We start from the raw sequence: 27,855 nt of genomic DNA, 5'->3' as shown, positions 1-27,855 counted from the left end.
AAAGAATGATTCTTGATTCTGGCTATAATCATTATACGATCTGGTTCAGATTTTGCACTGTAGAAGATATGGTCATCCTCACCGATTCTGCGTTTTTGGTTTTATCGTATCTTTAAAAATGTGTATGCCACAGATTTTCGTCCTTTGTGGGGGCGGAAGTGGGCGGGGCGAAGTTTTGAAATATTTTTGTAGCAGTAACATATCACAGAAGTCTGGATCCAAAACATCGTAGCTCTAGCTCTTATAGTCTTTGAGCACTAGGCGCTGAAGGGGACGGACGGACGGACGGACAGACGGACAGACAGACAGGGCTCAATCGACTCGGCTATTGATGCTGATCAAGAATATATATACTTTATGGGGTCGGAAACGATTCCTTCTGGACGTTACACACATCCACTTTTACCACAAATCTAATACACCCCCATTACTCATTTTGAGTATCGGGTATAAAAAGAAAAAAAGTGCTGTCGACGCAGGCGCAAAGAAGACGAAAAGATAAAACGAAGTTCTCTGCTTCTGCGCACGGTCGGCAGAACCGAATTACGTTCGGCACGCGCGGAAAAGAAAGAAACAAAAGAAAAAACAAAGGGTTCGATTTGGCTGGCGTCAACGCCTCGATGACATTGTAGATGACATTCGTCATCGCTCAATGCTGGTACTGCAGGGTATGAACTGGCACATCTATATACTGTATGGTTAGTGGTGGTACTTAGATAAGAATCTACATTATGATACGAACGTTCTTAGAGGATCTCAAGCTATTACTCTGCGTTCTGCTACAGACTAGAGCCCCTTATGCTCTTCATTCTAAACCAGAATAAATGAAGCAATCTATGGTGATACTCGTATTAATCGAGTTGCTAGAGTTTGGTGAACATTTTGACTTTTCAACAGCAATATGCGTCAAGAGTTTACTCGCTTTCCCCTTAGCCTCATCCAAGCCATGGCTCCTAAAGAAAACTAAATTGAAAGCCATTCCCGCTAAAAGAATCAACAGACCGCTAGTATTTGGTAGGCACACAATCGCCGATAGTATCGATAACGCCTCACATAATTTTTAATTGTACCATGTACAACACAACAAGGCAATACGTCCCATCTCTAAGAAAGAAAACATCAGCTTGATGTAAAACTGTAACAAGTACTCTATAACACAACATCTACTATTCTCTGACCTGGCAATTTGCACCTTCATCCAGGCGGTCGGACAAACAATCGCTGAAGGGCACACTCAAACAAATTAAACAAATAAAAAACTATGGTATGTAAAAGCTGTTAAGCCTATTTAATGGTTTTAATGTGATCCCTTTAAAATCAGTGCCACCTATCAAATTTGAGTTCTCTAAAAATTGCTCTGGCGATTCTGTTGATAAACATATTCTGTTTGTTTAAGCAGCAGCTGGCAGGAGATGCATCGACGAAATGCAAGAAGGCAGAGCACATCGCTCCATCCCGAAATCCAATCGCGGCGGACTGCCCCTAGCACCCAGATATTGCCTTTTCGTTGATACAGCCGCTTGCAGGATTGGACAGTTTGCTCGCTCCGAACAACACTGCTCCGTTGGCATTCGATAATGTCGACCTGAGCTATGGTCGCTGGGATAGCCAGCATTTGTATAAGATCAAGGATTTTGCTCTCCTAGGGGAACAGTACACCGAGTCATCTGAGAGCAGTTTGGTCTGCCTCGCCACTCAAACTTCGGTGGAGCGCTTGAACTCCTTGCCTCTGGTCGCTACAAACTGGCAAGGGCCGATGTCAGTGGCCGTGTTCTCTGCCAGCCAAGAGGAATTTGTTGTTTTGCAATACTTTGTTACATATATGCGGCTTTGTTTCCCCAACATAAGGGAAAATGCCACGTTCCACTTGCTCACTCCACCCGACTACGATAAGCTGCCCCGACTCGTATCCATTTCGTTTAATTTGAGGGGAAAATTCGACTGCCAGTATCCAGACAGAACGTTGAAGGCTTTGCTGAAACTCCGGTCCCTGAAAAGTTTGCAGTGGCGACAAAGGAATCCCTATCCTCAAAATCACATGCGAAATTTAGCCCGAAAAGGTTGTCAGACAAAGTACACCTTTCTCACAGATACGACATAGTCCCAAGCACGAACAGAGTTCCTCAACTCTACCAGTTCTCGAAAACAGCCAATTGCTCAAAGAACTGCGCCTACGTAATACCACCCTTTGAGATAGACGTACGAGCCTCGTTTCCCCGCTCAAAGTATTACTCGAGCCTCGTTTATAAATCAACTAATATTTTTCAGATGGTTATCTTCGAATAAAAACGATACGGAGGTCTCTATAAGCCACGTCGTTACAAATTTTGAATTTGTATATGAACCATTTTACATAGCAATCGATAGTGCGATTCACAGGCTATGGGTTCACCAGGAACTCCCAGGTAAGCAATTGAAGTAATTTATGCCGGGTTTCAACCAAAAACTCAATATTTTTTGTAGGTTTATGAAAACCTGACGTTTGTTTTATTAAAGCTCAAATGTTCGGACAGAAGTCAATGGGGATGTTGCCTGTTTTAGTGGCGCTGCTGGAAGTGTGTTTAACCTCTGTATCCTGCCTTCGGCCACTTTCCCATACTCCTCCAACGAATACAGGGCTGACAACAGCCTTACGAAGTGACCAACAGGCTGCGGAAAAATGGTCGTAACCGGTTTGAAAATCTTTGGCCGAGATCACTGCCTCAATGGGGCTGGGACGTTTCTCGAGGACCTCGAGGACCATCACAAATTCACGCTGGAGCTCCACACAAATTCAGGCATTGGGGGATACAAGCTAATGCCTGTGGAGGTCCCCTCAATGTCGTTCTGTGCCGCCATCCGTACCTACTACCGCAGATTTATCAAGAATTCAATTGAAACAGGCGTGACTTTAAGGTTGTGGAATGTGTGGCCGGTTCCCAGCGGTACGTATTGGATAAAATATGTTCTATTCGACACAAGCGACTGGGCCGCCATCATGCCCCGCGAACGGATCAAGGCCAAGTTGAACCTCTTGGAGAAGGGTGACCAGGTCGGCGGGGTTGAGATTATTAACGATGAGACTTTAAGGACGGACAAAATAAATTCTCAATGAAAATAAAAGGGATAGAAGGATGGAAGGGGGCGGGGGATTGGTGCTTCATCCACGCGAATGGGCGAGGTAAAGCAGAGCACGCAAGGATTTGTGATGCAAAGCACTAAACGGTGCAAAACAATGAGACAGAATTGCCGGAAGGAGAGAAGCGCAGGCGCCGTCCTTTGTCGAGCTTTCTCCCCTATCTCAATAGCTTTCTCGTCCGCGGAGCGGAGGACAATAAAAGCTCCGTCCTTCGGCCACCTTTTCTCAGTCTGTGGCAGTCAGATCCCGAGTTGTGTGCACGTCTGGAAAAACATAAATGAAACACAAAAGCCCAAAGTGCAGTCAGGAAAAGAGTACTTTCTATTGTAATTAGAGTGAAATCGGAGTAACCAAAGGTTCAAGAAGTTGGAAGTGTTTAACAAATAAATTGATAAGAATGTGTATTTGGATGTAGGCTTCTGGACAGGTGAGTGCATTCAATCCACATCACCATCCCGATCTCCATCCCCACCCTCAGCCGAAGGCTTTGACATGTGTTTTTCGATTTTTCATTGCCTGGCGAGGAGTCAGTGCCAGTCGGACATAAAGAATAGAGAAAGCGAGTGTCCGTCTACCGCAATATGAGTGAAGATAGAATAAGGCAATAAAGTGGCAATGACCAAGCCCCAGAGCTGTTTACACAATCAGCTTTCCAGAGCGGAGGCAAGGAGAGACGACTTGCCACGGCCACAATGGATGTGGATGTGCATGTGTATGGGCCTCGTCGCGTTGCCTTCTCCCACAGAGTGTCCGCGTATTGCGCCGCATTCATTTCAATGAGTCCCGTCCCGTATGCTGATGTCGCTGTCGATGTCGATGATGATGCCATTGTTGGCCATGTCCTGGCTGGGTCCGGCACTCCATCATCGTCGTGTTTTGCTTCTGTGGGAGCAGTGGTATAGGCATTGATATCGATGTCCCTATTCCCACCCTCTATCCTTTATCCTCTATCCCCTATCCCTATTCCACACCCATCCCTTTGACACTTGTTCGTGTGTTTGCTTACGTGGTCGCACCGCCCCGTCCCCCCTCTTTCTTTGCCAGTAATTGCGGTTCGAGTGTCGGCGGGGGCAGCCAATTAATATCCAATTTGCGTAATTGTTTTGCCTTCCATTCATTGATGGGTGTTCGGCGACAATCCCCTTTTGATGGAACCCCAAAATTCAGGAGATTAAAAACAGTACTTAAATATTCAAAAGGGCGCTCACTTTCCTTTTGATTTTATGACCAGACCTGGGCGTGTGGGCAGGGTAATGCTGATGCTGATGGCATCCAATCCAATAACCACAAAGAAAGGAAAGCAATTTGCATCTTCTGCATTTCGCAGATACAGTTCCACAGTTCCACAGTTGCACAGTTCCTCAGGCGATGCTTTTAGCCCGCAGAAGTGGCCACAATAGCAGCAAAGGGCTTTGCTGTGCTGCGCTTTAGATTGAACAGGCGAGGGAGCGACCTCGGACGCGTCAACAAACAGTCATATCCTCCTCCTATTGTTCGAGCCACACGATGGCCAAAGTTGAAATGCATTTATTTATGCTTTTTATTTGGCAGGGCTTGGAGCCGGGAATTAAGAATTATTAAGAATTCATAATCAATGGCTCTGTTGGCTGCCAAGACGTTGCGGATGGGGTGCATTATATGTGCATGCATCTCTCCCTATGTTGCCAACTGTTGCTCCAAGGACACGCCCACGACAACGGACTGTCACCGCTGCAGAGTATTTCGGTTATGGTGCGGCACACTCGTACGAGACCCCGCACTCACCAAACTAATCCAGCGGATTCTGAGCCACTGAACCTGAACGCAAGCTACTCCACAGAAAGGGGTTTTTCAGTGAAATGAAGGTACATGCGAATGAAAGTACATACATATGTATGTACAGCAGCGAATATGCTCTCCTGCATGGGTGGGTGGGAAGGATGTTGAAGGCTCGATGGCGGATGATTGCCATTGTTCGGGCCTCGCCTCGCGTTGCATCCCATCTCATGGCAGCTGCTTATGAATATACAAGCTGAGGAACTGAGCGGGGATCCATCCCGCCGTGGATTGTGGGCCTTCTTCTCTTCTGCTTCGTCGAACCTGCTTGCCGAGTCAACAGCAATTGGAAGTTTATTGTCTGCAAATATGCAAGGATAAATGTTTGCGGAATTAACAAGCAAAGAGTGTGAGTGCGCACACAGAGGAAAACCCTCTTGTCAGTGGAGAATCTATCAAAAGATGATTATGTATAGACGAAACACTTGCCACACTTATGGCCGCCTTAATTGGGATTCACATTCACCCACACAAAGTGCGTCATCCTGCATCATCCGGGTCCTCTCCCACGAGGAAATGAGTTTTCTCGCCGTGCAGCAGCCAATAAGCATAATAATAGTTTCTACACACACACTCGTAATTACGAGTACCCCGTAGGTGGTTCTCCCGGTCCCTCCAATATACGTAGGTGTTGGGCGGAGACCTCATCTCGTCTCAGGTCCTTGGCGCTGCATTTGAATCTGGGTGCTGTGTAATCTGCATAATAATGAGAACAGTCTGCCAGGACAGACAGCTGTTTGAGTGGGCGGAGATCCAAACTTGCAACAACTTGTCGCTTTCTAGTGCTCGTGGAAACTATAAACAGCTCAAGTGTGAGGAGGGGGCGCGCTTTAAATTGGTCAAACAGCCACAGTCAGGTCTCATTAAGTCGGAAATGGGTGCAGCAACCGTCTTCTTTCTTTCAACTCTTTCGCAGATGTAGCTATGCTATCCATTAATTATATTTTTTACTAATTATATCTGTATCTACATATCTTGCAACGACACATCATAATCCGAATTTTATTTAAATTAAATTTTTAACATCCAATTTGACAAACATCTTAAACAAACAGAAAGATGAATTATAGCTATTCACATTGCAAGAAAGTAATTTATATAATTTCAAAATAGTAAACATCGGCGTACGTACATATATGAACATATGGGCATTTCAATGATGTCGAACTGGACAGTGGTCCCGGAAACATTTAACGTGAAAAAGTCGAAATAAACCGCATTGCCAATAGGCCTAATTTACAATTTACAATAGGCCTTAATCAGATAGAGGACATGGGTTAATTAAAGATTAAAAATACACCATAAGCCGAAATTGGCCCATTTTTCTGAAATTTTTTAGATAGTGAAATATGTTAGAGAGATTCTCTTATAGGAGATAATAAAAACGGATAACATAATAATTCGTACTGCAAAAATAAACTTTTGCTGATTTAAATGGATTTTCACATCAAAGTTAATAAAATTATGCGTCAATTGGTTAAATAAATTTAGATAGTTCGAGGCAGCGTTCACCCTCGAACGCAGTTGTACATTTATACCCTATGGCTCCCAGTATGGCTCTCCTCCGACAGACGACAAAGAGTGCGTGCGAGAGTGCGTACAAATCCAATCTGATTCGGCAATCTGGTAGATATGGTGCGTTCTTAATTTTCTCGTGTCTTTAAAATTGTGGAATCCACCGATCTTCATACTTTGTGGGGGCGGAAGGGGGCTGGGCGAAGTTTTAAAATACACCTGTAACAGTGCCATATCGCAGAAGTCTGGATACAAAATGTCGATACTATAGCTCTTATCATCTCTGAGCACTAGGCGCTCATAGGGACAGACAGGCGGACGGACGGACGGACAGATGGACAGACAGACATGGCTCTATCCACTTGGTTATTGATGCTGATCAAGAATATATATACTTTGAAGGTAGGAAACGCCTCTTTCTGGACGTTACACACCGCAAATCTAATATACCCCTATACTCATTTTGAGTATCGGGTATAAAAATCGCTACATAATAATTAAATGGTAATGTGTTTTTATTGAATTTTAATTTGTTGGAAATGCCAGACACAAATAAATATTTAAATGCATGAACATACATACATATATTGTTTGTGATGCTTTTGGATTGTAATTCCGTCCGCTCTGTCTTTGTGTGTTGGTAATAATCCGACTGTCTCTGTTTGCCTGCATGTGGATTTTTGCCGTGTGGGTGTTTTGGTTTGGGGCTTCCGAGTATTGTCCTCCGACTCGTGCAGTTTTAGTGAAATCATAATTAAATTTGTTATCGTCCTACCTATATACTCGTATACATTTCGAGTGGGGGGAACTCAGAGCCATGGCGCCATTTAAGCTGAAGTTCCGCATGGGCAGCTCCCGGAGCACATCGCAAGAGCACGACCCGGATCCGCAGGTGAACGAGGCTCTCTTGGGCAACCAGCAGCAGCATCAGCAGCAGCAGCATCAGCAACAACAAGAGCTGCTCCAGCAGCACGTGGTGGAGGCCAGCAGCAGCTCCAGCCTAGACCTGGCCGACTGCAATGGTCTGGGTCCGATGAGCAGCGAGCGAAAGCTCCTGTTGCCACAGAATAAGACCCTGAACCTGAACAGCAACAGTATGCGTAAGTACCCGTATTAGGAATGGGGACTGTAGAGATACGTATTTAGATAAAAACAAAAGATCCTAGTATTGGAAGTGAAACCCTCTATAAATTAGCCAGCATGAACCTTCTCTAGTGTACCTTCATGCATGCACTAAAGCATTTTCCTAATTCTGCATTCTAATGCACCATCCTCCTAAACGCATCTAGATCTAGCTCTGGATTTAAATATTCCTTTTCGGATTCGTGGTTGCATGCTCATCATTGGATCGCTTGCAGGTTACCTCAACCAGAGCCGCACGCCGTGCATCAACGAGTCGCTGACGGACACTGACGCCGACATTTTGCCCACCACCCCACCGCCTTCCTACGAGCATGTGCTAGAGGAGGTTTGTACATGTAACCGAATCCTGATGTCTCTTAGCTTAATTTCTTACCCGTTCCCACTCCCGTTGTAAGGACACGCGCTTGTCCCAGCATCAGCGACAGGTATCCCTGGACAGCGCCGCCACGCCCAATCAGAATAGTCGCAGGAGCTCGGCGAACAGCTCGCGGCACAGTGCGGCCCATCTCAGCGCCGCCCTGGAGGAGCAGCTGGAGGGGGGAACAGCAGCAGCAGCACCAGTAGCAGCCTGTGCAACGATCCGGACTGCCAGCAGAACCAGCAGAATCTCAACCAGAACTACTCACATTGCGGCGGCAGCAACATCAGCAACAGCAACAACAACAACAACAATAACAACAACAACGAGGGGGAACAGATCGCCGAGGGAGTGTTTGAGCTGGAACAGCAGAGCGACACGGAATTTGACTGCCCGGAGGACGACCTCAACACGATTAGCGTGAACGAGTTTCTGCTGGAAACGGAAATGGCGGCATCCTCCCGGTGCCCGGACAAGCTCTACGCCGGAGATGAGGATGGGGATGATGCAGATGGCCAGTGCACGGACGACCAGTGTGCCCAGTGCAGCGAGGAGCGTGGAGCGCACGGGGAGGAAGCGGCTCTCGAGGGGGACAAGGCCAGCACCAGCAGTCAGGCAGCAGCATTCTATGACCCTCTCTTGAACCGCGGCAGCTACAACTACAACGAGGGTGAGGCCAAATACCATCATGGATAAATCGCTTATCTACCCCCTACCCCCTAACCACTGTATCGCAGGTGGCAATTCCAATTCAAGGCCCGTCTCCAGCAACAGCCAGCTGTGCCAGGAAGCCTGCTGTGTCGGCTCCGCCTCTGGTTCGGCTTCCCGTTCCCGCAGCCGACGTCGCCAGCAGCATCAGCAGCTGCAGCATCAGCAACCCAATTGCCACACCAATCTTCTCACACCGGAAAAGATGAGCAACAAGACCAGCAAGGAGATATACAAGGATCTAGCCAAGGAATGGGGCATCACATGCAAAATGTCTGAGAGCTGTCGGTGCATGGACTGCCAGAGTAATTATTTCGACTGCGATTACGATGATGTGAGTAGAAGTATCTATCCCCCCATCCCCATCCCAATTCATCTGAGAATTCGCCCGATTTCTTCCAGAACGAGCACCATAAGACAGACGGCGGCTTGGGCGCCGGCACCCCCATGTTCATCAGCGAGGTAATGCATGGCTCTGGATGCACCATTTTGTAGAGCGAGACCCGGAACACAGTCCCTCTGGTGGGCTATAGATTTGCTGAACAGATGTCCCATTGTCTTAAAGAATTAGTAAAACATTAGTCGAAACGAAGCTTCAAATTGTACGAGTATGTGTAAAATGTTATAATACTCCTCCTATTCTGTACACCCGTACAGAGACCCAGTTGGGAAAGAGAAGGAGCGGCTTCACTTAATTTGCACTGAATGTTTGCACACTATTTTGCCATACAAGTGCACTGATATGTATATGTTTGTTATTCTAGAGTATCAAGTAAAGTAATTCATAGAATGGAATGCCATTTGGCCAGCCAGCGGAAGCGAAAGGGCCTTAAAAAGGTCAATTGGGAATGGAATATCCTTAAGAAAAGAAAGCGGCGATAAGTACATATATTTTTGGGGTCGAGTGTAGATTTTATAGATGTAAGCAAAGCCAAAAATTCGGCAACATTTTGCAAACGAATCGAATCAAATCGAATCGAAGACGAACTAATTATAATATAGGCATTAACCCACCTTGAAGATGAAAATATGAATATCCCTGAGTGTGTTCTTTCCTTTAGGGTTCTTATATCCCTTGAATGAAACGATTGTGGAAGGCCTTGGCACTCGGCTCTCGCTCCTGCGGTAAAACTCGAGCTTATGGTACCGAAATCCCCCAAAACTTTGCTTTATCTGTAGGGTTTATATGTATTTTTGTACATGCATAGAAAACTAGAAGAATTAATCTGAACATGATCCAACAATAAGGTGTAGTTGGGCGGCATTCCAGTGCCCTTGAAAATGTATACTCGTATTCGTAGCTCTGTCTGGGCTTATCCGCCACCCAACCCTTTGGATTCCGCGAATTGCTAATTACTAACAAAAATGTACAGCAGCCAAGCGATAGATTAAGCTAGTCGGCACTTTTGTGCGCTGTGGCGGGGATACTGATACTCTGATCCGATCTTCTGAAAGTCTATGCGAAACTAAGTTAACTTCATCGACACGATATGAAACGGCGCAACGTTAATTATTTATGTATTAATCCATACGATCTGAAAAAAGTTAGTCTGAAGGTACTCGTATTGTCCCAATGTAGAATCTTTGAATGATCAATATATAGTATGATACGTGTTTACTCTTACGCTACAATTAGTCTTCCGCGATGAAGGGGGTTTCATTCGTAAACGATGCAGATAAAAGCCAAAATTGGTACAAGAAACGAAACAAAGATAACAAATAGTAAAGGTACCATAATCGATAGTAAAAGCAAAAACTGACTAAGTCTGTTAGCTATTAGAGAGTGTTAGAGTATTAAATGGATATGAAGATTAAAGAAACCAAACTAAAACGAGGGGGAACGTTGTGAGTTGCTGCGGACACCGCAACTCTACGGTTATACCCGATACTAAGTCAGTATAACTCTCCTCCGGCAGACGCCGCTAATATTAAACGACACGACAAAGAGTGCGTGCGAGAGAGACAGAAAATCAGTCTGAGCGTGACGTCGGGCGCTGCGTAGCCACTGAAAATTGATTTCTTGCTTTTGGCTACAAAAATGATCCGATCTGATCCAGATTCAGCAATCTGATAGATATGGTCATTATCTATGATTCTGCGTTTTTAGTTTTCTCGAATCTGCAATATTGTGGATGCAACAGATTTTCGTCTTTTGTGGGGGCGGAAGGGGGTGGGGCGAAATTCCGAGATATACGTTTTATAGTAAGATCTAACAGAAGTGCGGATACCAAATTTGGTTACTCTAGCCTTAATAGTCTCTGAGATTTGTGGATGCCCCAGATTTTCGTCCTTTGCGGGGGCGGAAGGGGGTGTGGCGAAATTTTGACACGAAACGGTCAAGGTCCGATATCACAGGAGTGTGGATACCAAATTTGGTTGCTCTGGCTCTTATAGGTTCTGAGATCCTTGAACTCATATTTTGCAATTGACAAAACCGACCATGAAACCTGTGTGTTAGAGAGAGACAGAGCGAGAAAGAATGAAATTGTTTTCTTGATTCTGGCTATAATCATTATACGATCTGGTTCAAATTTTGCACTGTAGAAGATATGGTCATCCTCACCGATTCTGCGTTTTTGGTTTTATCGTATCTTTAAAAATGTGGATGCCACAGATTTTCGTCCTTTGTGGGGGCGGAAGTGGGCGGGGCGAAGTTTTGAAATATTTTTGTAGCAGTGACATATCACAGAAGTCTGGATCCAAAACATCGTTGCTCTAGCTCTTATAGTCTTTGAGCACTAGGCGCTGAAGGGGACGGACGGACGGACGGACGGACAGACGGACAGACAGACAGGGCTCAATCGACTCGGCTATTGATGCTGATCAAGAATATATATACTTTATGGGGTCGGAAACGATTCCTTCTGGACGTTACACACATCCACTTTTACCACAAATCTAATATACCCCAATACTCATTTTGAGTATCGGGTATAAAAAGGGGGAAAGGAAAAAAAGAGCAAAAAGAAAAAAAAAGAAAAAAAACAAGGGCGAAACACGCGGGAAGAAAATGAATAAAGAGAAGACGAAAAAGAGAAAAGTGGAATACTTACTGGGGAGAGATATCGAGTGGATCGCCTAAACGCCCCTACACCTTATCGATAGGCGGGGATTCGGCCCCAGCCAGAAAATTGCAAGGGCTGGCAGCGCCGCCCGAGCAAAGGCGCCAGAGGGCGCCAGGGCGCCCGTGATCCCAGATGCAGTAAGGAGCGCGCGTAAAATGGGGCCGTTTGAAGGGGGAAAGCACACTCCGTCGCAAGGTCGTGGAAAACGGGAGTATTCCGCTGCGGGAAGAAAGAGGGGGGTGTGAGGAACCGCGGTTCCCACAGGCCGAATTCGACCAAAGCATAGCCGGATAAAGGCGGTGGGACGGTCGGATAAGGGCTGATGGCTGGCTGGATAAGGCGAAGGTCATCCCCAGATACCCACACATATCCGGATACGTCGAAGAGCCCAAGGGCCCCGAGAGGAGAAGTGTCCCGCTCTCGGAGCGAGAGAAACGCGAGAGGCAGAGGAGACGGCGGGATCGGGCCGGCAGCGATCCGACGCATGACCAAATATGGGCATGGGATCACGCCACCGGCCAGGCCCCGTTACGAAGGCCGTGGAAACCAGGAGACGGCGATGGAAAACTACCAACGCCGAGCCGGGGCCCGTCAAGGGCTATAAAAGGAGGCTGCGGCAACGAAGCGGGTCTCTTTTGCCGTGGAGAAGTCATCGCGCGCGCACGTTGAAACCCCGCCGAAACGTAAGAGTAGTACCCGGTACGGTTCGAAGAAGTGCAGTGAAGTGAATAGCAACAGGAAGACAGGCCCCGCCTGCCCCAGAGTGAGTCTAAGTTAAGAGGTGATCCACAGTTGCCGGCGGAAGCTAAGAGGGGAGTGCGAGACGTAGAGTGCGGATTTGCGTGGCGGGCCAAAGCAATAGCGGAGGTCAAACTGCCCCAATCGTTAGCCTCAACGCTGCCACACCCGACGAGAGCCCACGCGTGGTGGAGATCCATAGATAAGCTGAATTGTAGCATCAAGCCCTAAGTCCTCATATAAGTACGAATAAAGAGAAATTCGATTAAAGAAAAGGAAGGTCTTATCATTTGTCGTTGGGGGCAACAATAACGAGCGGGAACGTTGTGAGTTGCTGCGGACACCGCAACTCTACATTTATACCCGATACTTAGTCAGTATGGCTCTCCTCCGGCAGACTCCGCTAATATTAAACGACACGACAAAGAGTGCGTGCGAGAGAGACAGAAAATCAGTCTGAGCGTGACGTCGGGCGCTGCGTGGCCACTGCAAATTGATTTCTTGCTTTTGGCTACAAAAATGATCCGATCTGATCCAGATTCAGCAATCTGATAGATATGGTCATTATCTATGATTCTGCGTTTTTAGTTTTCTCGAATGTGCAATATTGTGGATGCCACAGATTTTCGTCCTTTGTGGGGGCGGAAGTGGGCGGGGCGAAGTTTTGAAATATTTTTGTAGCAGTGACATATCACAGAAGTCTGGATCCAAACTCATTTTGAGTATCGGGTATAACTAAACGAGGGGGAACGTTGTGAGTTGCTGCGGAGACCGCAACTCTACAGTTATACCCGATACTAAGTCAGTATGGCTCTCCTCCGGCAGACGCCGCTAATATTAAACGACACGACAAAGAGTGCGTGCGAGAGAGACAGAAAACCAGTCTGAGCGTGACGTCGGGGGCTGCGTAGACAGTGCAAATTGATTTGTTCCTTTTGGGTATAAAAATGATCTGATCTGATCCCGATTCAGCAATCTGATATATATGATCATTATCTATGATTCTGCGTTTTTAGTTTTCTCGAATGTGCAATATTGTGGATGCAACAGATTTTCGTCCTTTGTGGGGGCGGAAGGGGGTGGGGCGAAATTCTGAGATATACGTTTTAAAGTGAGATCTAACAGAAGTGCGGATACCAAATTTGGTTACTCTAGCCTTAATAGTCTCTGAGATTTGTGGATGCCCCAGATTTTCGTCCTTTGCGGGGGCGGAAGGGGGTGTGGCGAAATTTGGACACGAAACGGTCAAGGTCCGATATCACAGGAGTGTGGATACCAAATTTGGTTGCTCTGGATCTTATAGGTTCTGAGATCCTTGAACTCATATTTTGCAATGGGCAAAACCGACCAAGAAACCTGTGTGTTAGAGAGAGACAGAGCGAGAAAGAATGAAATTGTTTTCTTGATTCTGGCTATAATAATTATACGATCTAATTGAGATTTTACACTCTAGAACATATAGTCATCCTCTACGATTCTGCGTTTTTGGTTTTATCGTATCTTTAAAAATGTGGATGCCACAGATTTTCGTCCTTTGTGGGGGCGGAAGTGGGCGGGGCGAAGTTTTGAAATATTTTTGTAGCAGTGACATATCACAGAAGTCACAGAAGAAGAGAAGTTATAGTCTTTGAGCACTAGGCGCTGAAGGGGACGGACAGACGGACGGACGGACGGACGGACAGACGGACAGACGGACAGACGGACAGACGGACGGACGGACAGACGGACAGACAGACATGGCTCAATCAAATCGGCTATTGATGCTGATCAAGAATCTTTATGGGGTCGGAAACGATTCCTTCTGGACGTTACACACATCCACTTTTACCACAAATCTAATATACCCCAATACTCATTTTGAGTATCGGGTATAAAAACTACAGAAATGTTGAAAAAATACATCATATATTCCAATCAAATTTGTAATTAAATCACACAAGAAGCAAACCAAACGAACCGAGCTGGCCTGGTTAATGTTAGTTCAATTAAAAAAGGATCCTAGGAATTGTAACAATTGTATTTCGGATGTTACGCTTGAGCTTTGGTATTCGTACGACAAGGAAATCATAGGAAGCATAGCATACAGAATACAGAATATATGTATATTAAACACCCAAGATTCTTGTTGTATTACTCAAGTCCTCATCGCCATGATTCTAAAGAGGGGAGGCACATGGGATAAAAGAGCAGGTGCAGCAGCTGTATATACTGACCTGTCCGAATATTCCTCCCTCGTTGCCACAAAGATGCTGATAGTCCTTACTGGGGTCCGCCTCCCAGATCTGGCAATCGGTGGCAGGTGGTCCTTCCTTATATACATACGAGCCCTGAATATTGGTGAAGTCAAAGTGGCAGGTAAGGAAGTGACAATGCCCTTTGGGCAGGTCGTCACTGCATTTTGTGGCCACAGCGACCCCACAGCCCACACGCGAAACGCGATCGCTGACAATGGTACTGAAGTGGCCGGCAGTTATGTCTTTGCTGCCATCAAAGTTTGATATGAGCGACTCGGGATCCTTCACATCTAGGTGCTCATCAAACATCCGATCGAAAGCCAACCTTAGTACATCGGACATGCTGCGGCGGTCCATTGTGGAGCCCACAACACCCAGCGCCTCGCCTGCCATCGGAAACCGCTGGGTGGCCCGGCATTCGGAGTGCTTGAACGACACCGTGGAGGCGTGGCTGCGGGCCATGTAGCCCAGCTCCAGATCCCAGATAAGCTCTCGCATTCGCTTGGCAGCAGGGAAGATTTTATTGCTGCGTGTTTCCAGGAAGCCGCTGGCCAACCTGTCTCGATAGGAGTTCAGCTGCTTCAGAATGATCGTATGAAACTTCTTGGTGTCCGGAATGGTGCCCTTGTAAGCGGCAACGGGCGGAAGCTCTGCATCCAGGCGGCACATGAAGTGTTGCCTGTTGGCCGCAAGGCAGAAATGGGTATCATTGTGGCAATAGTTGTAGGCGGATCCCTTCGGTAGGAGTGGGATCATCACCATGGCAATGGCAAGGCCCACATGCAGAAGTAGGACCATCCTTCATCAACGATTTATTTTACTGGAAATTTATAGTAAAAAAAACAATCAAACACGAATATTTGTTTGATTTTTGAAAAGTTAAACTGTCAAGGTTTATCAAATGTTTATTGTTTTCATTCTTTAAGGTTTCGGGAAAAAGATTGCCTCTAAATTCATTCGGTAATAGCATGCCATAATATTAAATTAATTTTAGTTTTAGTTTTGGAGTTTTCGATTTTATTATAATTTTGAGCGAAGATTGCGCTTGAAAGTTTCAGCAAAATGTGGTTTTTATCTACTTATTATTTCATCATTTTTGGATTTGTGTGCAATGGTTATTACAAAAGGCATTTGGGTCTCAAAATACTAACAATAAATTAATCAAATCAAAAAAAATCCAATTAAATATACATATATATTTAACAAAGAGCAATAGGTACGTGGTTTCTTTTATTTATAAAAATATCGTATATGCTTTCGCATCTTGCAGGGTTCCTACTCTATCAACATTAATCTTAACATTTCAACAAACAAATTGATTTGCGTGGGAGGGGGACACTGTGTGTGCTCGTGTGGCGGGGTTCTGGCTATCTAGCATTGGGGAAGGTGGGATAAGCAGTTTGCTTGATCCTCTGTCTATGCCCTTTTGAATTCCGTTGAGCTCCTCTGCTCCTCTCATGAGGGGAGGACTGGGGAGAGGGAACGTATAATAGTTCATTTGTAGATATTTGCACTTTACTCTTACTTCCTTTCGTTTCAGTAAAATTCGAATCAAAAATTGTAAGTTAACAACCCGTACCCGTACCCTTACCCGTACCAGTTCTGTTCTTTCTGCTCGATCGTTACTCAAATTTCAATTACTTATGCTACAGTTATAGGTATTATTTAGTACGAAAAGGTCAATAAAGGTATATTGGCTGTTCGAGATTTGCTGAATATACGTACGTATGAATATAAAGTTCATTTTCGCTCAGTTTCGGATATATGTACGTACTATGAATGACACTATGAATATAAGGTATATAATTATCAGATGTTTTTCCATTTCCTACAAATATACAAAGTTCGTGTTTTACTCTCTCGCTGTCTATCGCTGTCTGGCACGCGCTCACAAATCTATAAAATCAATTTTTTTTCGCATGTATACAATGGTATATTGTATGCTCGTGCGGGGAAAGCAGACAGGGAGGCACTAATTTGAAACAGAAGCGGCGGCCTCAACAACGGGGAAACAATCTATAACTAATTAAAGCGTGTGTTTACAGGTAGGGTAACTAAATAGAATAGTTCGTATGCATTAGATGCAGGTGATGCACCTGCCCTGCTGGTGATGCTCCTTCGCTCCACAACAAAAGGTGGCTGCGATTCGTAGGCTACGAGACTAGATCTTAGAGACACGCACAGGGTCGTATAAAAATATATTTAGCTTTTCACTGCACTGTTTTGTATCACTAAGGGGGTGAAGGTGTAGGGGGAGGGGAGTTTGTCCAGACTATCGCCTAAACGCAGGTTGAGGAAGCATGGGAGACGCTCGCCGCTGAAGCTGCAGCCGCTGACGATGACGACGCCGCTGTGGCTGCCTCCAGATTGAAATCCTTGCTGCGGCAGCACATCTCACAGATGCGCTTCGTGTCTGGGTTGAGGAACGTGCAGAAGCGACAGCTCCACTCATTCGGGCTCGTCACAATCAGTTGCGTGGACACTGGCGGAGGCTGCTTTGGCCCAGCTCCGGTGCGATTTCTCGATCCTGTGCCTCTATTGTCTATTGTGGCCGTTTTCAAGGCGGACTTCACTTTCTTCACGCCAGTGCTGCTTCTGTTCGGCACCAACGTGGGCGCTGGCGCCTGCAGAACCTTGGCTTCCCTTCGGATGGCCCCAGTCTTCTTCTCCAGTGTGCGTGCCTTCCCCCCACTTGTCTCCGTAGTGGCTGCACTGAAACGTGTTCCCTTCCCACCTCCTGCCTCCACAGCAGCTGCACTAGCTGCACGTGTTGCCGTCTGCGTCTTGGCTGTGTCGCGTCGCGTACTTTTTTCAGCAGGATTTGCGCTGTCATTGGATATGTTCAACGAGTCCAAATCCAAGCTTTGCACTAGCAAATCCTCACGATCCCCCAAGTCTTTGGAGTAGCCAGAGCGCTCCAGGTTCTTAAATACATAGTTCCAGGACTCAAAGCTGCCGACACCCTCCTGCACCTTGGGCATCAAAAGCGGGGATGCGCTGCTCAGCTTTACGAAATCATCCAAACTCGCCGTCTCGTAGCCCGCTGTCATGTCCGTAACAGTGGTGGGTATATCAGGATCGTTAACTGCGTTAACCGTCCGACTAGCCCGCTCCTTCAATTCCTTGTGCATTTTGCGATTATTGTCCATCGGATCCTGTAGCCAGAAAAAAGTCAATATTTGCACTAGCTAAGGACAATGTGAACCAGCTTTGGCACTTACCTGCATCAGGTCGCGATCGGCTTGTCGCGAGTCGCAGCCAGACTCTGCCAGCGCCCGCGTCCGACTGCTCTTGGGCACAGGCCGAGCATAGACATACCTGTCTTGAGCAGTGGGTGGCGGCGGCTGCGAGTGTGGCAGCGTCGTGGGCAGGTCGTAGGCCCCATACGACGTCGGCTCTGGGGTTGGCGCGTATATTACAGTATTGCCACGCAGGTAGCCCCCATGGCTCCGTTGCTCGTACAGCCGCGGATGGTAGTCATGGGCACCATAGTCGTGCTGCATCAGATTGGCAAGTTTGTCGAAATCGATCAGATGATGATCTGGCGGATAAGTGCTCTGTCTGTGCTGCATGGCTGCCATGGCGGCGACGGCAGCCCCCGAGGGTGGGGCCTGACCCTGACGCCTGTGATAGTCACAGCTGTGTACCGGCCCAGAGGCCAAGACGCCCGTCTTCTCAATGGTCGCGTACATATTGTGCTCTGAATTCGTAAAGACATCGGCGGGCGTGGCATACTGGGCATTCAGTTGGTTGGAGATGTTGTAGGGAAGGGGATAACGATTGGCAGGAGCATTGTAGCCACCGGCGACTGCCGCATAGGAGGCACTGCTGCCCATACTCAGTCCGTCCAGACAATCGTAGGGTGCCTCGTAGAGATGGGGGTGCTGATGCATGGCCTGGCACTGCTGATCGAAGGAGTGTCGATGTGGGAGGACATTGTAAGGCTCCTGGTAGTGATCAAGGCTGCGCGAGTGGGTCATCAGCCCTCCTTCAGCCGTTTGGTGGAGCTGAGGCTGCTGCTGCGGTTGTGTGGGATATGGCGGTAAGTATTTCCCCGTCAACGAGTCGTGGCTGAGATTTGGGGAAACAACATTGGGATGAATGGCGCAGCTGTTTGAGCTAGCGGGATGCACCAGGTTGTTGCCATGGAAAGCGCAGGGGCTCGCACTCACACTGCCATCCGCTACCCTGCTCTTCGGGGGCTGAGTGGCAATTGTCGCCACATTGCTGTATGTGTTGTCCGACATTTTCTCCTTGCGCAGTCGCTTCTCATTCAGGTGGAAGACTATCTCCTTGATCGAATGTGTGGTGCCTCCAATGTGACGCTCTCGATATTGAAAAATCTCCTTCCAGCTGCATGGAAATCCCTCTGCATGGACACCTGCATGGATGTGCTTCATGATCTGGCACTCTACGTAGGCGGCCATGGCATCACGCGATACATTTGTCACCTGATCGGGGCAGATGGGGCCCTCCAGGACAAATGTATCGTCCGATATGCGCCTATAGCCCATGGCCGGAAAGAGCTGGTCAGCGTCCAGCAGACGAGACAGTACGTCATGCTGATAGCATCCCGAATAGGTCTGAAAGCAGAAAGTAGGGGAGGCCGTTTGATCAACAATCGAATGGGTGAAGAATGGGCCACAAGCCAACCTTGAGGGTTCGGTACTCCTTTCGCCAGGGTTTGGTAAACAAGTTGTTGGCATACTGGCTGATAGTCTCGAATCCCACGATGGCATTTTGCGCCGTGAAGTCGGTCAGCTCTCGCACTGATTTGCGCAGGATATGCCCTGTCTCTGGCAGAAAGAACTTGCGATCGTGCGGCACCACGCAGAGGAACTCCTTGAGGCAGCCTGCAAATAAAAAACAATTAATTAGGTTTGTTCCAGAATTCCAGCAGAACTTATACAAACCCTCTAGCTTCTTGCGCTCCTCGAGCTTTTGAATGCTCTCCTCCGTCTCGAGGAACGACCACTGACGCTGAAGTATCTCCTGCCACAAGTCGGGCAGAATGTCGCGGGGCACAAAATCCGACATGTTGCTTTAAGGACTCTCATTCAGCGCGCATCACGGTTCTGCAACAAGGCCACAAAAGCGATACAAGGTTACAACAAGTCTCGAGATGCCTTGGAATCTCACTTGCTATTGATTTCACAAGGATAATGTCGATGGCTGGATGGCTGTGGATGTGTGGATGAGCCTGCAGGCAGGGCAAAGCAATTACCCAACAATGATTGTCCCCTCCCGGCTCCACGTGCCACCCAACATGCATCAGCTAGTACCATACACCGCCTGCCCAACGCCCAACGCCCAACGCCCACCGCCCAACTGTCTATCTCGCACAAAACATGCACTAACTAAACAATGCATGTTTTAGCCTCAAGTGGAGTAGCAATAACTGGCCTGATAACAGCTCATGGACATGTGCGGCTCGTCATCTATAGTGCCGTGCCAATAGCTTGGAGCTCGGCAGGTCTTTGCTTCCCGAGTAAAACAGTTGGCGTTGGCAATAAGGAGGAGCACCCACTCAACCCAGACTTCTCACCTGTGATTAGAGTTTCAACAAAAGACTGCCGCAATGCAATGAATCATTCAAATAGCAGGTGATTGGATAACAGAATGATTGGATTAGGGGAGATCATCATCGTCAGATGTGGCTGCTACGAGTACTCGTTTCCAATGAATCCTTACTGTTTTAGGAACAGTAACGGAATTATTGCATAAAGGGGATTTCCCCTGATCGGAAATTATTGCTTCTACGAGGGAGGAGCTTTCCGCAAAACTCTCTTTGGAAATTGAATATCAATTGAGAGTGAAATTCCAAGAGGTGCAAGTTCTTCCTGCTTCTCGCACAACAATGCGAAATCGTACAAATGTTCAACAGAAGCCCCACGATACACGATGCGAGCCACACACAAACATACACACGCATTATCGCTCTAAACACACAAAAACACACACACACTAACATTTATAATTATTTCGGCTGGCTATCGTAAAATAAGCCAAAGATCGTCCATTGGCCTTTAGGCAGTAGCAACAACAACTCTGCGAAAAGAGAGCGAAAGAGAACCGTTGGAGTAACCTTGAGAAGTGACTCATTTCACGGTTTGGTGTGCAATCAAAATGCAAACCAGAACACCAAAGCAAAGGGTGAAGAGAAAGAGGAGGATAAGTAAGTAAGCGAAAACAGAAAATGCGATATAGGTAGAGTAGAGAAGAGAGAGGAGAAACTAGTCACGGCATGAAAGTTGAACGAGTGCGTGGGAGGGAGATGGAGACAGAGCGTAAAACACTGATAACGGTTGATGGAAAGCAAAACACACTCCGCGCCACTTGAATAGCACTCCTGCAATATCAGTACATTGTACATACATATGTACATATACATAAATACAAATGATGATCTTGGACTACGACCATGAGAAAGAGAATATCAATTTTTCAACAAATTAGAAGTGCGAGTTTATATAATAGTTGCAGTTTAACAAAAACCAAAACATTTGTGATACCAAATGACATTGGCTGAAATGTTCTTTTGTTTTATTGCGTTGCTTATGTACATGCATATATGTATGTATGCATAATGTACTACTATTTAAGTGGCGCAGAGCGTATACATTTAAGTGTACCTCTAGAAGTATTTGCACCAACGACAGTCATAAGTAAAACGAGGGGGAACGTTGTGAGTTGCTGCGGACACCGCAACTCTACAGTTATACCCGATACATAGTCAGTATGGCTCTCCTCCGGCAGACACCGCTAATAATTAACGACACGACAAAGAGTGCGTGCGAGAGAGACAGAAAATCAGTCTGAGCGTGACGTCGGGCGCTGCGTAGCCAGTGCAAATTGATTTGTTCCTTTTGGGTATAAAAATGATCCGATCTGATCCAGATTCAGCAGTCTGATAGATATGGTCATTATCTATGATTCTGCGTTTTTAGTTTTCTCGAATCTGCAATATTGTGGATGCAACAGATTTTCGTCCTTTGTGGGGGCGGAAGGGGGTGGGGCGAAATTCTGAGATATACGTTTTATAGTGAGATCTAACAGAAGTGCTGATATACCAAATTTGGTTACTCTAGCCTTAATAGTCTCTGAGATTTGTGGATGCCCCAGATTTTCGTCCTTTGCATGGGCGGAAGGGGGTGTGGCGAAATTTGGACACGAAACGGTCAAGGTCCGATATCACAGGAGTGTGGATACCAAATTTGGTTGGTCTGGCGCTTATAGGTTCTGAGATCCTTGAACTCATATTTTGCAATTGGCAAAGCCGACCATGAAACCTGTGTGTTAGAGAGAGACAGAGCGAGAAAGAATGAAATTGTTTTCTTGATTCTGGCTATAATAATTATACGATCTGGTTGAGATTTTACACTCTAGAACATATAGTCATCCTCTACGATTCTGCGTTTTTGGCTTTATCGTATCTTTAAAAATTTGGATGCCACCGATTTTCGTCCTTTGTGGGGGCGGAAGTGGGCGGGGCGAAGTTTTGAAATATTTTTGTAGCAGTGACATATCACAGAAGTCTGGATACAAAACATCGTTGCTCTAGCTCTTATAGTCTTTGAGCACTAGGCGCTGAAGGGGACGGACAGACGGACGGACGGACAGACGGACAGACAGACATGGCTCAATCGACTCGGCTATTGATGCTGATCAAGAATATATATACTTTATGGGGTCGGAAACGATTCCTTCTGGACGTTACACACATCCACTTTTACCACAAATCTAATATACCCCAATACTCATTTTGAGTATCGGGTATAAAAAACACACACAAATATTTAGGTGGAGCTTATGGAATGTTGGAAAAACAAGAGGAGGGAGGATGTCCCCCGTAGATGTATGTAACTTTAAGCAAGAGTGGTACGTTTTACTGCCTTAAATGACTCCTCATCGGACAGGGAATGAGCTTTGACGTTGCACAGGTAGCCCTTGCGGTACGGGGGTACCTGTGATGCTAAAAGAAAAGTTAAGCCAATAAATCATGTTACAGCTGCTGTGTAGTGGAGTTGGGCTCTGCCTTTTGCTCTGCACTTAACGGTTTTCTTAATTGGATGCAAACTATTTTCAGTGGCGCATAAGCTTATTAGCGAGAGCGAGAGCTCAGCAATTCTCTTAAATGCAGCTCGCCCGTCAGTCAGGTTGCGGGCTCCAGCTTCCTGTTGTCAGGACAACGAGGTAGGAAGGAATTCTACAGGCTACTATGCCTGGACGGTAGAAGACCAGGGTAAGCCCTGGCTGCACCGAAGCTAATTTAAATGCAGAAAAAGATGTCAATGCTGGTGCAATTCGTGTCCTCTAATTGTCAAAATCAACGAGTCATTGAATGGACTTTTAATGAAAAAATGTTTGCCGTAGGTAAATATTCCAATTCCCTGTCTAGCGAGAGAATCCACTTTGAAATTACATTTTATTTAATTTAAAATGGAAAGAGAATCAGAAACAGAAAGAAACGGAGAAACCAAACTAGAATAATATAAAACCTTAGGTGGGGCCGGGGGAAGGGAACAACTACAGAACTCAGTTGTGAACTAACATATGAATGAGGAATTTAAATCAATAAGTGCAATACTAGTATGCCAGGAAGGTTAGGAAGGCGGGAACAGCAAAATAGCAGCAAAAATAAATTGGAAACTTCGCAGAAACTAAGATCTGGGCATGGGCTAGGAGTGTCGATGGATTTCTCATGCAAATTGGGCCAATTGTTCGGAATCCGTTTAGACATGACGGAGCTTCGCTCGTTCTATGAGCTGGTTTTCCCTTAATTTTCCGGATTGGCAGCAGCATGCAGGGAATTTCATAGAACTCCATCCAGTTGCCTGCTTTGCGATTGAGCTGAATTGTAATTGAATTTTCAATACATCCTCGTAGGGATGTCAGTTGGATGTCATAAAGCGGTTGACACACATGGTGATGCGCATGTAAAACCGTCAGAATGGCCTGGCTATGATGGCTATGAGAGGCGACATCGCCTCGGGCAATGAATTTGGCCGAAAATTTGCCCAAAATCATGTGTTGACAAAATGACAATGGACACAATATGGTCGGGATTGGAAGCTTTTATTGACTTAGGCTGCGGCCCGATGCTGATGGCGAATGTTTGCATTGCTGGTCTGGTCTATTACATGAAATATTGATTAGCCATTTCAGGTTAACAGAGGATTGGCGATGCAATAAGATGGTGGTAGTCAGTCGTCAAGAGGGCCAGACTTGGCACGATGCTAGCCAGGTCTATAGATTATATGCCTGTGTACGGTGCTCGTACATATGTGTGTGTGTGTGTGTGTGTGTGTGTGACCGGCAAGCGTCGGGCAGGGTGTTCCAATTCTTATTTTCTACAAAGCATCACTAAATTTAGCAAAATAAAAGCTCACCCGGCCTGTGAATACTTTCTGCTGGTACCATCTGCTCATCCCGACCAGCAATCTATTTCCTGCAATTGCAATCTGCCTCTGCTGGCAACCGGATTCCCATTTCCCTTCCAACCCAATGTAACCCCAATTTGGAGGGGGAATGACAGGGAAAGAGAAAATTACTTACGGAAATTCCCAGTGGTACGTTGTATTTATGAATTTTCATTTCTGCATTGTCCCTGCATTGGCAAAACCTTCTTAGACAGAAGCGTGCTGGAAGAGTCCACACCAGGTTCACCTTGCCCCGTGCTGTTGCCAAAATCTGTAGTCGTGTGGGTGGCTGGGTTTTATTTTTAGCACACCCGAAGGCAACAAGCAACACACGATAAGGCAGTTTCAGCGGCTCAGGCTGGGGGCTGCTGTTGTCGTTATTGGCGCTTCAGCGGCAGCAGCTGCTGCGACTATTATTATTAACAAATACTATGGCGCTGTTATGCTCTTCTTCTTTGTTTGCGTTGACAAATCTTTGCTGCGCTTTCACAATCTAATCTGCTCTTACAACAAACTTGTTGCTGTCCTCTTCGATAGCAACAGGAAATGGAGTCACACACAATTTTCTACATTTGGGAATTACTTAGTGAATAAACATTTCTCGAACACGTTACTACGTTAATTGTAAATTAAATAAAAATTAATTCCGAACGGAACCGTGCTGGCTGCGAGAACAAGTGTGACCGCGGATATTCCTATACTGTGTAACCCTCAGAAATATACAAAAATATACTGTCTCATTTTAAAAATATACCGTAAATATACTGACGAATTCAAGTTGTATTATAGCACTAACCATACAGTATACTGTACCAAGTGTAACATCTATAATCACTAACCATACAGTATACTGTATGGTTAGTGATTATAGATGTTACACTTGGCTTGTTTCCCAGAGGGCAATGCCGGCTAGCTGTCGACCCCAGGGCTGGGTAGTTCCCCTTGCCCGCCAAATGTAGACAAAAAAGGAGACATACTACTTCTCGGGACATCAAAACTAACAACAACCTAACAACAACAAAGAAAATCATAAACAGACGGCTATCAAGTGGGTGAAGCTTGGGTGTTATCACTTCGCGCGCCCGCCCTACCTGTGACCAAACACAACGTTCATTTTGGCCACCCTCTGCTGGAACGGTGACGGCTGGCCTAATCCATGGCTGACGCCACGCGTCCTCCCTCTATTTTAAATTTAAGGCATCATGCTTCAATATATATCCAAGCTTTAATAATCGTAAATTGACAATTTTATCTTTCTCATTAATAAATAGCTATACTCAAAATTATCACTAACCACTAAGAAACACCAAAACGTTCGAGACAAAGGCAAACAAGGAAATAACTGCTGAAATTTCGTTCAACCAACAGGGATACCCTCACCCATACGTAATGGAATATGTGTAGTTGACTGGATCCAGTTTTACGGGAGTTAATTTAACTCGGGCCCCTACGGAGACTTAACCTACCAAGAGCTCTTGTTAAGGGTCCCCGGGACATAAACAATAAACAATATTTTTTTCACAAATCGCTCGACCAAATACGGTGGACTGATGGGACCCCCGCGTCACCCACTAAGGGTTAATCTTCTGGCACTGAACAACTGATCGCAGATTTAGGTTCGTGAAAGGTGTTGGTGTTTTTACATATTTTTTTTCAATGTACGTTAAACGGTTTAAGCTAATACTAATTACTAAATAAAAGACAACACACGGAACAAAATAACATTTAATGTGGAACGGTGTTTGGAGTGCGGATTATGTTTGTTTGGGCGATCGCTGGCCGTGGCCGGTCAGCCCTAAATTTATATAGGTCCGTGTATACGTGTGCGCGTGTGTGTGTGTGTGAATAGGGTTTCGGGGTTTTTACTTGGTGAATGAGACCAAACGTGTGGCACGCACTGGAAGGCGATGCAACGATCGTGCGGTGTGGCTAGAATCGCCCTGGCAGCTAAATCGCCCTCTTTCACCCTCCCCCTTCACACGTCCCGCGCTACTTGGCTCACACACGCGCAACTGGAACGAACTCACTCAGGTTCCGTTGGGCAGTCTTCTTCTCTGCAGTCGACTTTCTCGAACTCCAGTGTCCCTCTCCAGGAAACCTTCTGGCCCGGTTCTGGTGGCTATATTCCTTGCCGGCTGTTAGTAAAATTTTCTGCATTACAACCTATTTTATCGCCCGCCTTTTCTGTACTCACTTCAAACTTTCTGTTTTAAGCACAAAACTTCAAATTTCGACGTTACTCCGTCCACGCTCCACGATTTCCATAATCCAATCCACGTTTTCTAATATTTTCACTCCTATTTATACCTTTTTCCCTTACTAATACATATAACTAATCCTATTCTCTTCCTTATATCCCCAGTAACGGCTCCAGCTCCCCCGATGTCCGCATACACCATCGAGCCTCCCTGGACTTCCGCTAGATGGCGCGTCGCCCTCAGCCCTGGCCACCTATCGTTCAGGTGGGACTGGAACACCACCACGAGTATGTCGTCAGTCCCAGGAGGGACAACATACGCGTGGGCATGCCCACCGGATTCCGGAACACTATTGAGCACACGCCGGCGTGCCCTGCATTCTTCTGCCGCGCCCAACGTAGGCCACACCCACACCTCACTACATTCTCAGGTCTTTGGCGTGGTACACTCCTATGGGACGGCCGTTAAGGTCCTCCAGAGCATACGCGTTCTCTCCTACTGGGCTTACTACCCGGCATCGGATGAATTTGCGCGCGAACTTGGTATTAAAGCTTTTTCCAAAGTCACGAAGGACAAAATTTCGGCGGAATACCTCTTGTCCCGGCCTCGCGTAAAACACCCGAGCTCGCTGGTTGTATCTTACCCTACTACGCTCGTATGCCTGATGTAAACTAGCGCGAATCCTCTCTTGGATGAGTTGTCGCTTGTCCTGACCCTCCAGCAGCGATATGTCATGCTCGCCGATCGACCGCAGTCGCTTTGCCAGCTTGTAGCATGACCTATGCAAATACATTTGCTGCCCGAAGACTGCAAAGAATGGTGTTACGCCTGCCGCCTCGTGAACCGAGTTCCTAATAGCCAGTTCTATCTCCGGCAGATGGACATCCCAGTCCCGGTGATCGTCTTCCAGATACGCCCGAATCGCGCTGAGTACTGTGCGATTCACGCGTTCGGCTGCGTTACTCTGCGGAGAATACACTGGCGTCCTCATATGAGTGACTCCGAATGCATCGGTCATCTCCTTAAAAGTTTTCGAGACGAATTGAGCCCCATTGTCCGAGTGAATCATCTCCGGCACTCCAAACTTGTAAAACACCTCGTGAACGAGGAATCTTACAACTTCCTTTGCTGTGGCCTTGGTCATGGTCTTTAGGAATGTGAACTTAGAGAACTGGTCAACTACAATAAATATCCACGCCTGACCGTTCTTTGACCGCGGATATTTGCCCAAAAAATCAATATAAAGTTTTTGGAACGGGCGCTCAGTGACCACTTCTTGCCCCATCCCGACCTGCATCCGATAATTCGGCGCTTTCGACTCCTTGCACACGGTGCACCGTCGGATATAATCCCGCACCTCTATCGCCATGTTCGGCCAGTAAAACTGCCTACGCAATAAGTGCAAGGTTTTCGCGATTCCTCCGTGCGCTGTCTTCTCTTCCGAATGTGCTTTGTCTATCAACGCGGCCGTCAGCGAACTCGGAACCCACAATTTCCAGACGGCGCCCTCCAGTTGATCATCCAATCGTTCAAAGCGCATGCGC

The 27,855-nt window shown here is 46.5% G+C and overlaps 3 protein-coding genes and 2 pseudogenes across 3 annotated transcripts; 3 read left to right on the top strand and 2 right to left on the bottom strand.

Annotated features, from left to right (window-relative positions):
- The first annotated feature begins 632 nt into the window (after positions 1 to 632).
- On the top strand, positions 633 to 2,360 carry LOC117190367 (annotated as a pseudogene).
- Positions 2,361 to 2,659: 299 nt separating this feature from the next.
- Positions 2,660 to 3,094, top strand: LOC117190365. Its single transcript, XM_033395443.1, has one exon. It carries the CDS (start codon positions 2,660 to 2,662, stop codon positions 3,092 to 3,094), a length of 435 nt encoding a protein of 144 aa, XP_033251334.1.
- Positions 3,095 to 3,458: 364 nt separating this feature from the next.
- On the top strand, positions 3,459 to 10,325 carry LOC117190943 (annotated as a pseudogene).
- Positions 10,326 to 14,459: 4,134 nt separating this feature from the next.
- On the bottom strand, positions 14,460 to 15,516 carry LOC108158898 (venom allergen 3-like). Its single transcript, XM_017291685.2, has 2 exons — positions 14,674 to 15,516; positions 14,460 to 14,616 (listed from the first exon to the last, which is right to left on the bottom strand). The coding sequence occupies exons 1-2, from the start codon at positions 15,490 to 15,492 to the stop codon at positions 14,566 to 14,568; spliced, it is 870 nt and encodes a 289-aa protein (XP_017147174.2). The 5' UTR covers positions 15,493 to 15,516; the 3' UTR covers positions 14,460 to 14,565.
- Positions 15,517 to 15,614: 98 nt separating this feature from the next.
- Positions 15,615 to 24,790, bottom strand: LOC117190942 (protein tamozhennic-like). Its single transcript, XM_033395939.1, has 5 exons — positions 24,250 to 24,790; positions 19,608 to 19,769; positions 19,348 to 19,547; positions 17,916 to 19,277; positions 15,615 to 17,849 (listed from the first exon to the last, which is right to left on the bottom strand). Exons 2-5 carry the CDS (start codon positions 19,729 to 19,731, stop codon positions 16,974 to 16,976), a joined length of 2,562 nt encoding a protein of 853 aa, XP_033251830.1. The 5' UTR covers positions 19,732 to 19,769; positions 24,250 to 24,790; the 3' UTR covers positions 15,615 to 16,973.
- Between the last annotated feature and the right edge of the window lie 3,065 nt (positions 24,791 to 27,855).

Source organism: Drosophila miranda, assembly GCF_003369915.1.
Source record: "Drosophila miranda strain MSH22 chromosome Y unlocalized genomic scaffold, D.miranda_PacBio2.1 Contig_Y1_pilon, whole genome shotgun sequence".
Taxonomy (NCBI): Eukaryota; Metazoa; Arthropoda; class Insecta; order Diptera; family Drosophilidae; genus Drosophila; species Drosophila miranda.
The sequence above is the reverse complement of the archived record's forward strand: the minus strand, read 5'-3'. Positions and strand labels throughout refer to the sequence as shown.

What these genes read in the sequence shown, in the direction of transcription:
- LOC108158898 (XM_017291685.2), bottom strand. Translation starts at nt 15,492, where the DNA reads ATGGTCCTACTTCTGCATGTGGGCCTTGCCATTGCCATGGTGATGATC. An exon ending in AGGGAGGAATATTCGGACAG is followed by an intron (nt 14,617 to 14,673) that starts GTCAGTATATAC and finishes TCCCCTCTTTAG; the next exon opens with AATCATGGCGATGAGGACTT.
- LOC117190942 (XM_033395939.1), bottom strand. Translation starts at nt 19,731, where the DNA reads ATGTCGGATTTTGTGCCCCGCGACATTCTGCCCGACTTGTGGCAGGAG. An exon ending in AGGAGTACCGAACCCTCAAG is followed by an intron (nt 19,278 to 19,347) that starts GTTGGCTTGTGG and finishes TTCTGCTTTCAG; the next exon opens with ACCTATTCGGGATGCTATCA. An exon ending in CCGATCGCGACCTGATGCAG is followed by an intron (nt 17,850 to 17,915) that starts GTAAGTGCCAAA and finishes TTCTGGCTACAG; the next exon opens with GATCCGATGGACAATAATCG.
- LOC117190365 (XM_033395443.1), top strand. Translation starts at nt 2,660, where the DNA reads ATGGTCGTAACCGGTTTGAAAATCTTTGGCCGAGATCACTGCCTCAAT.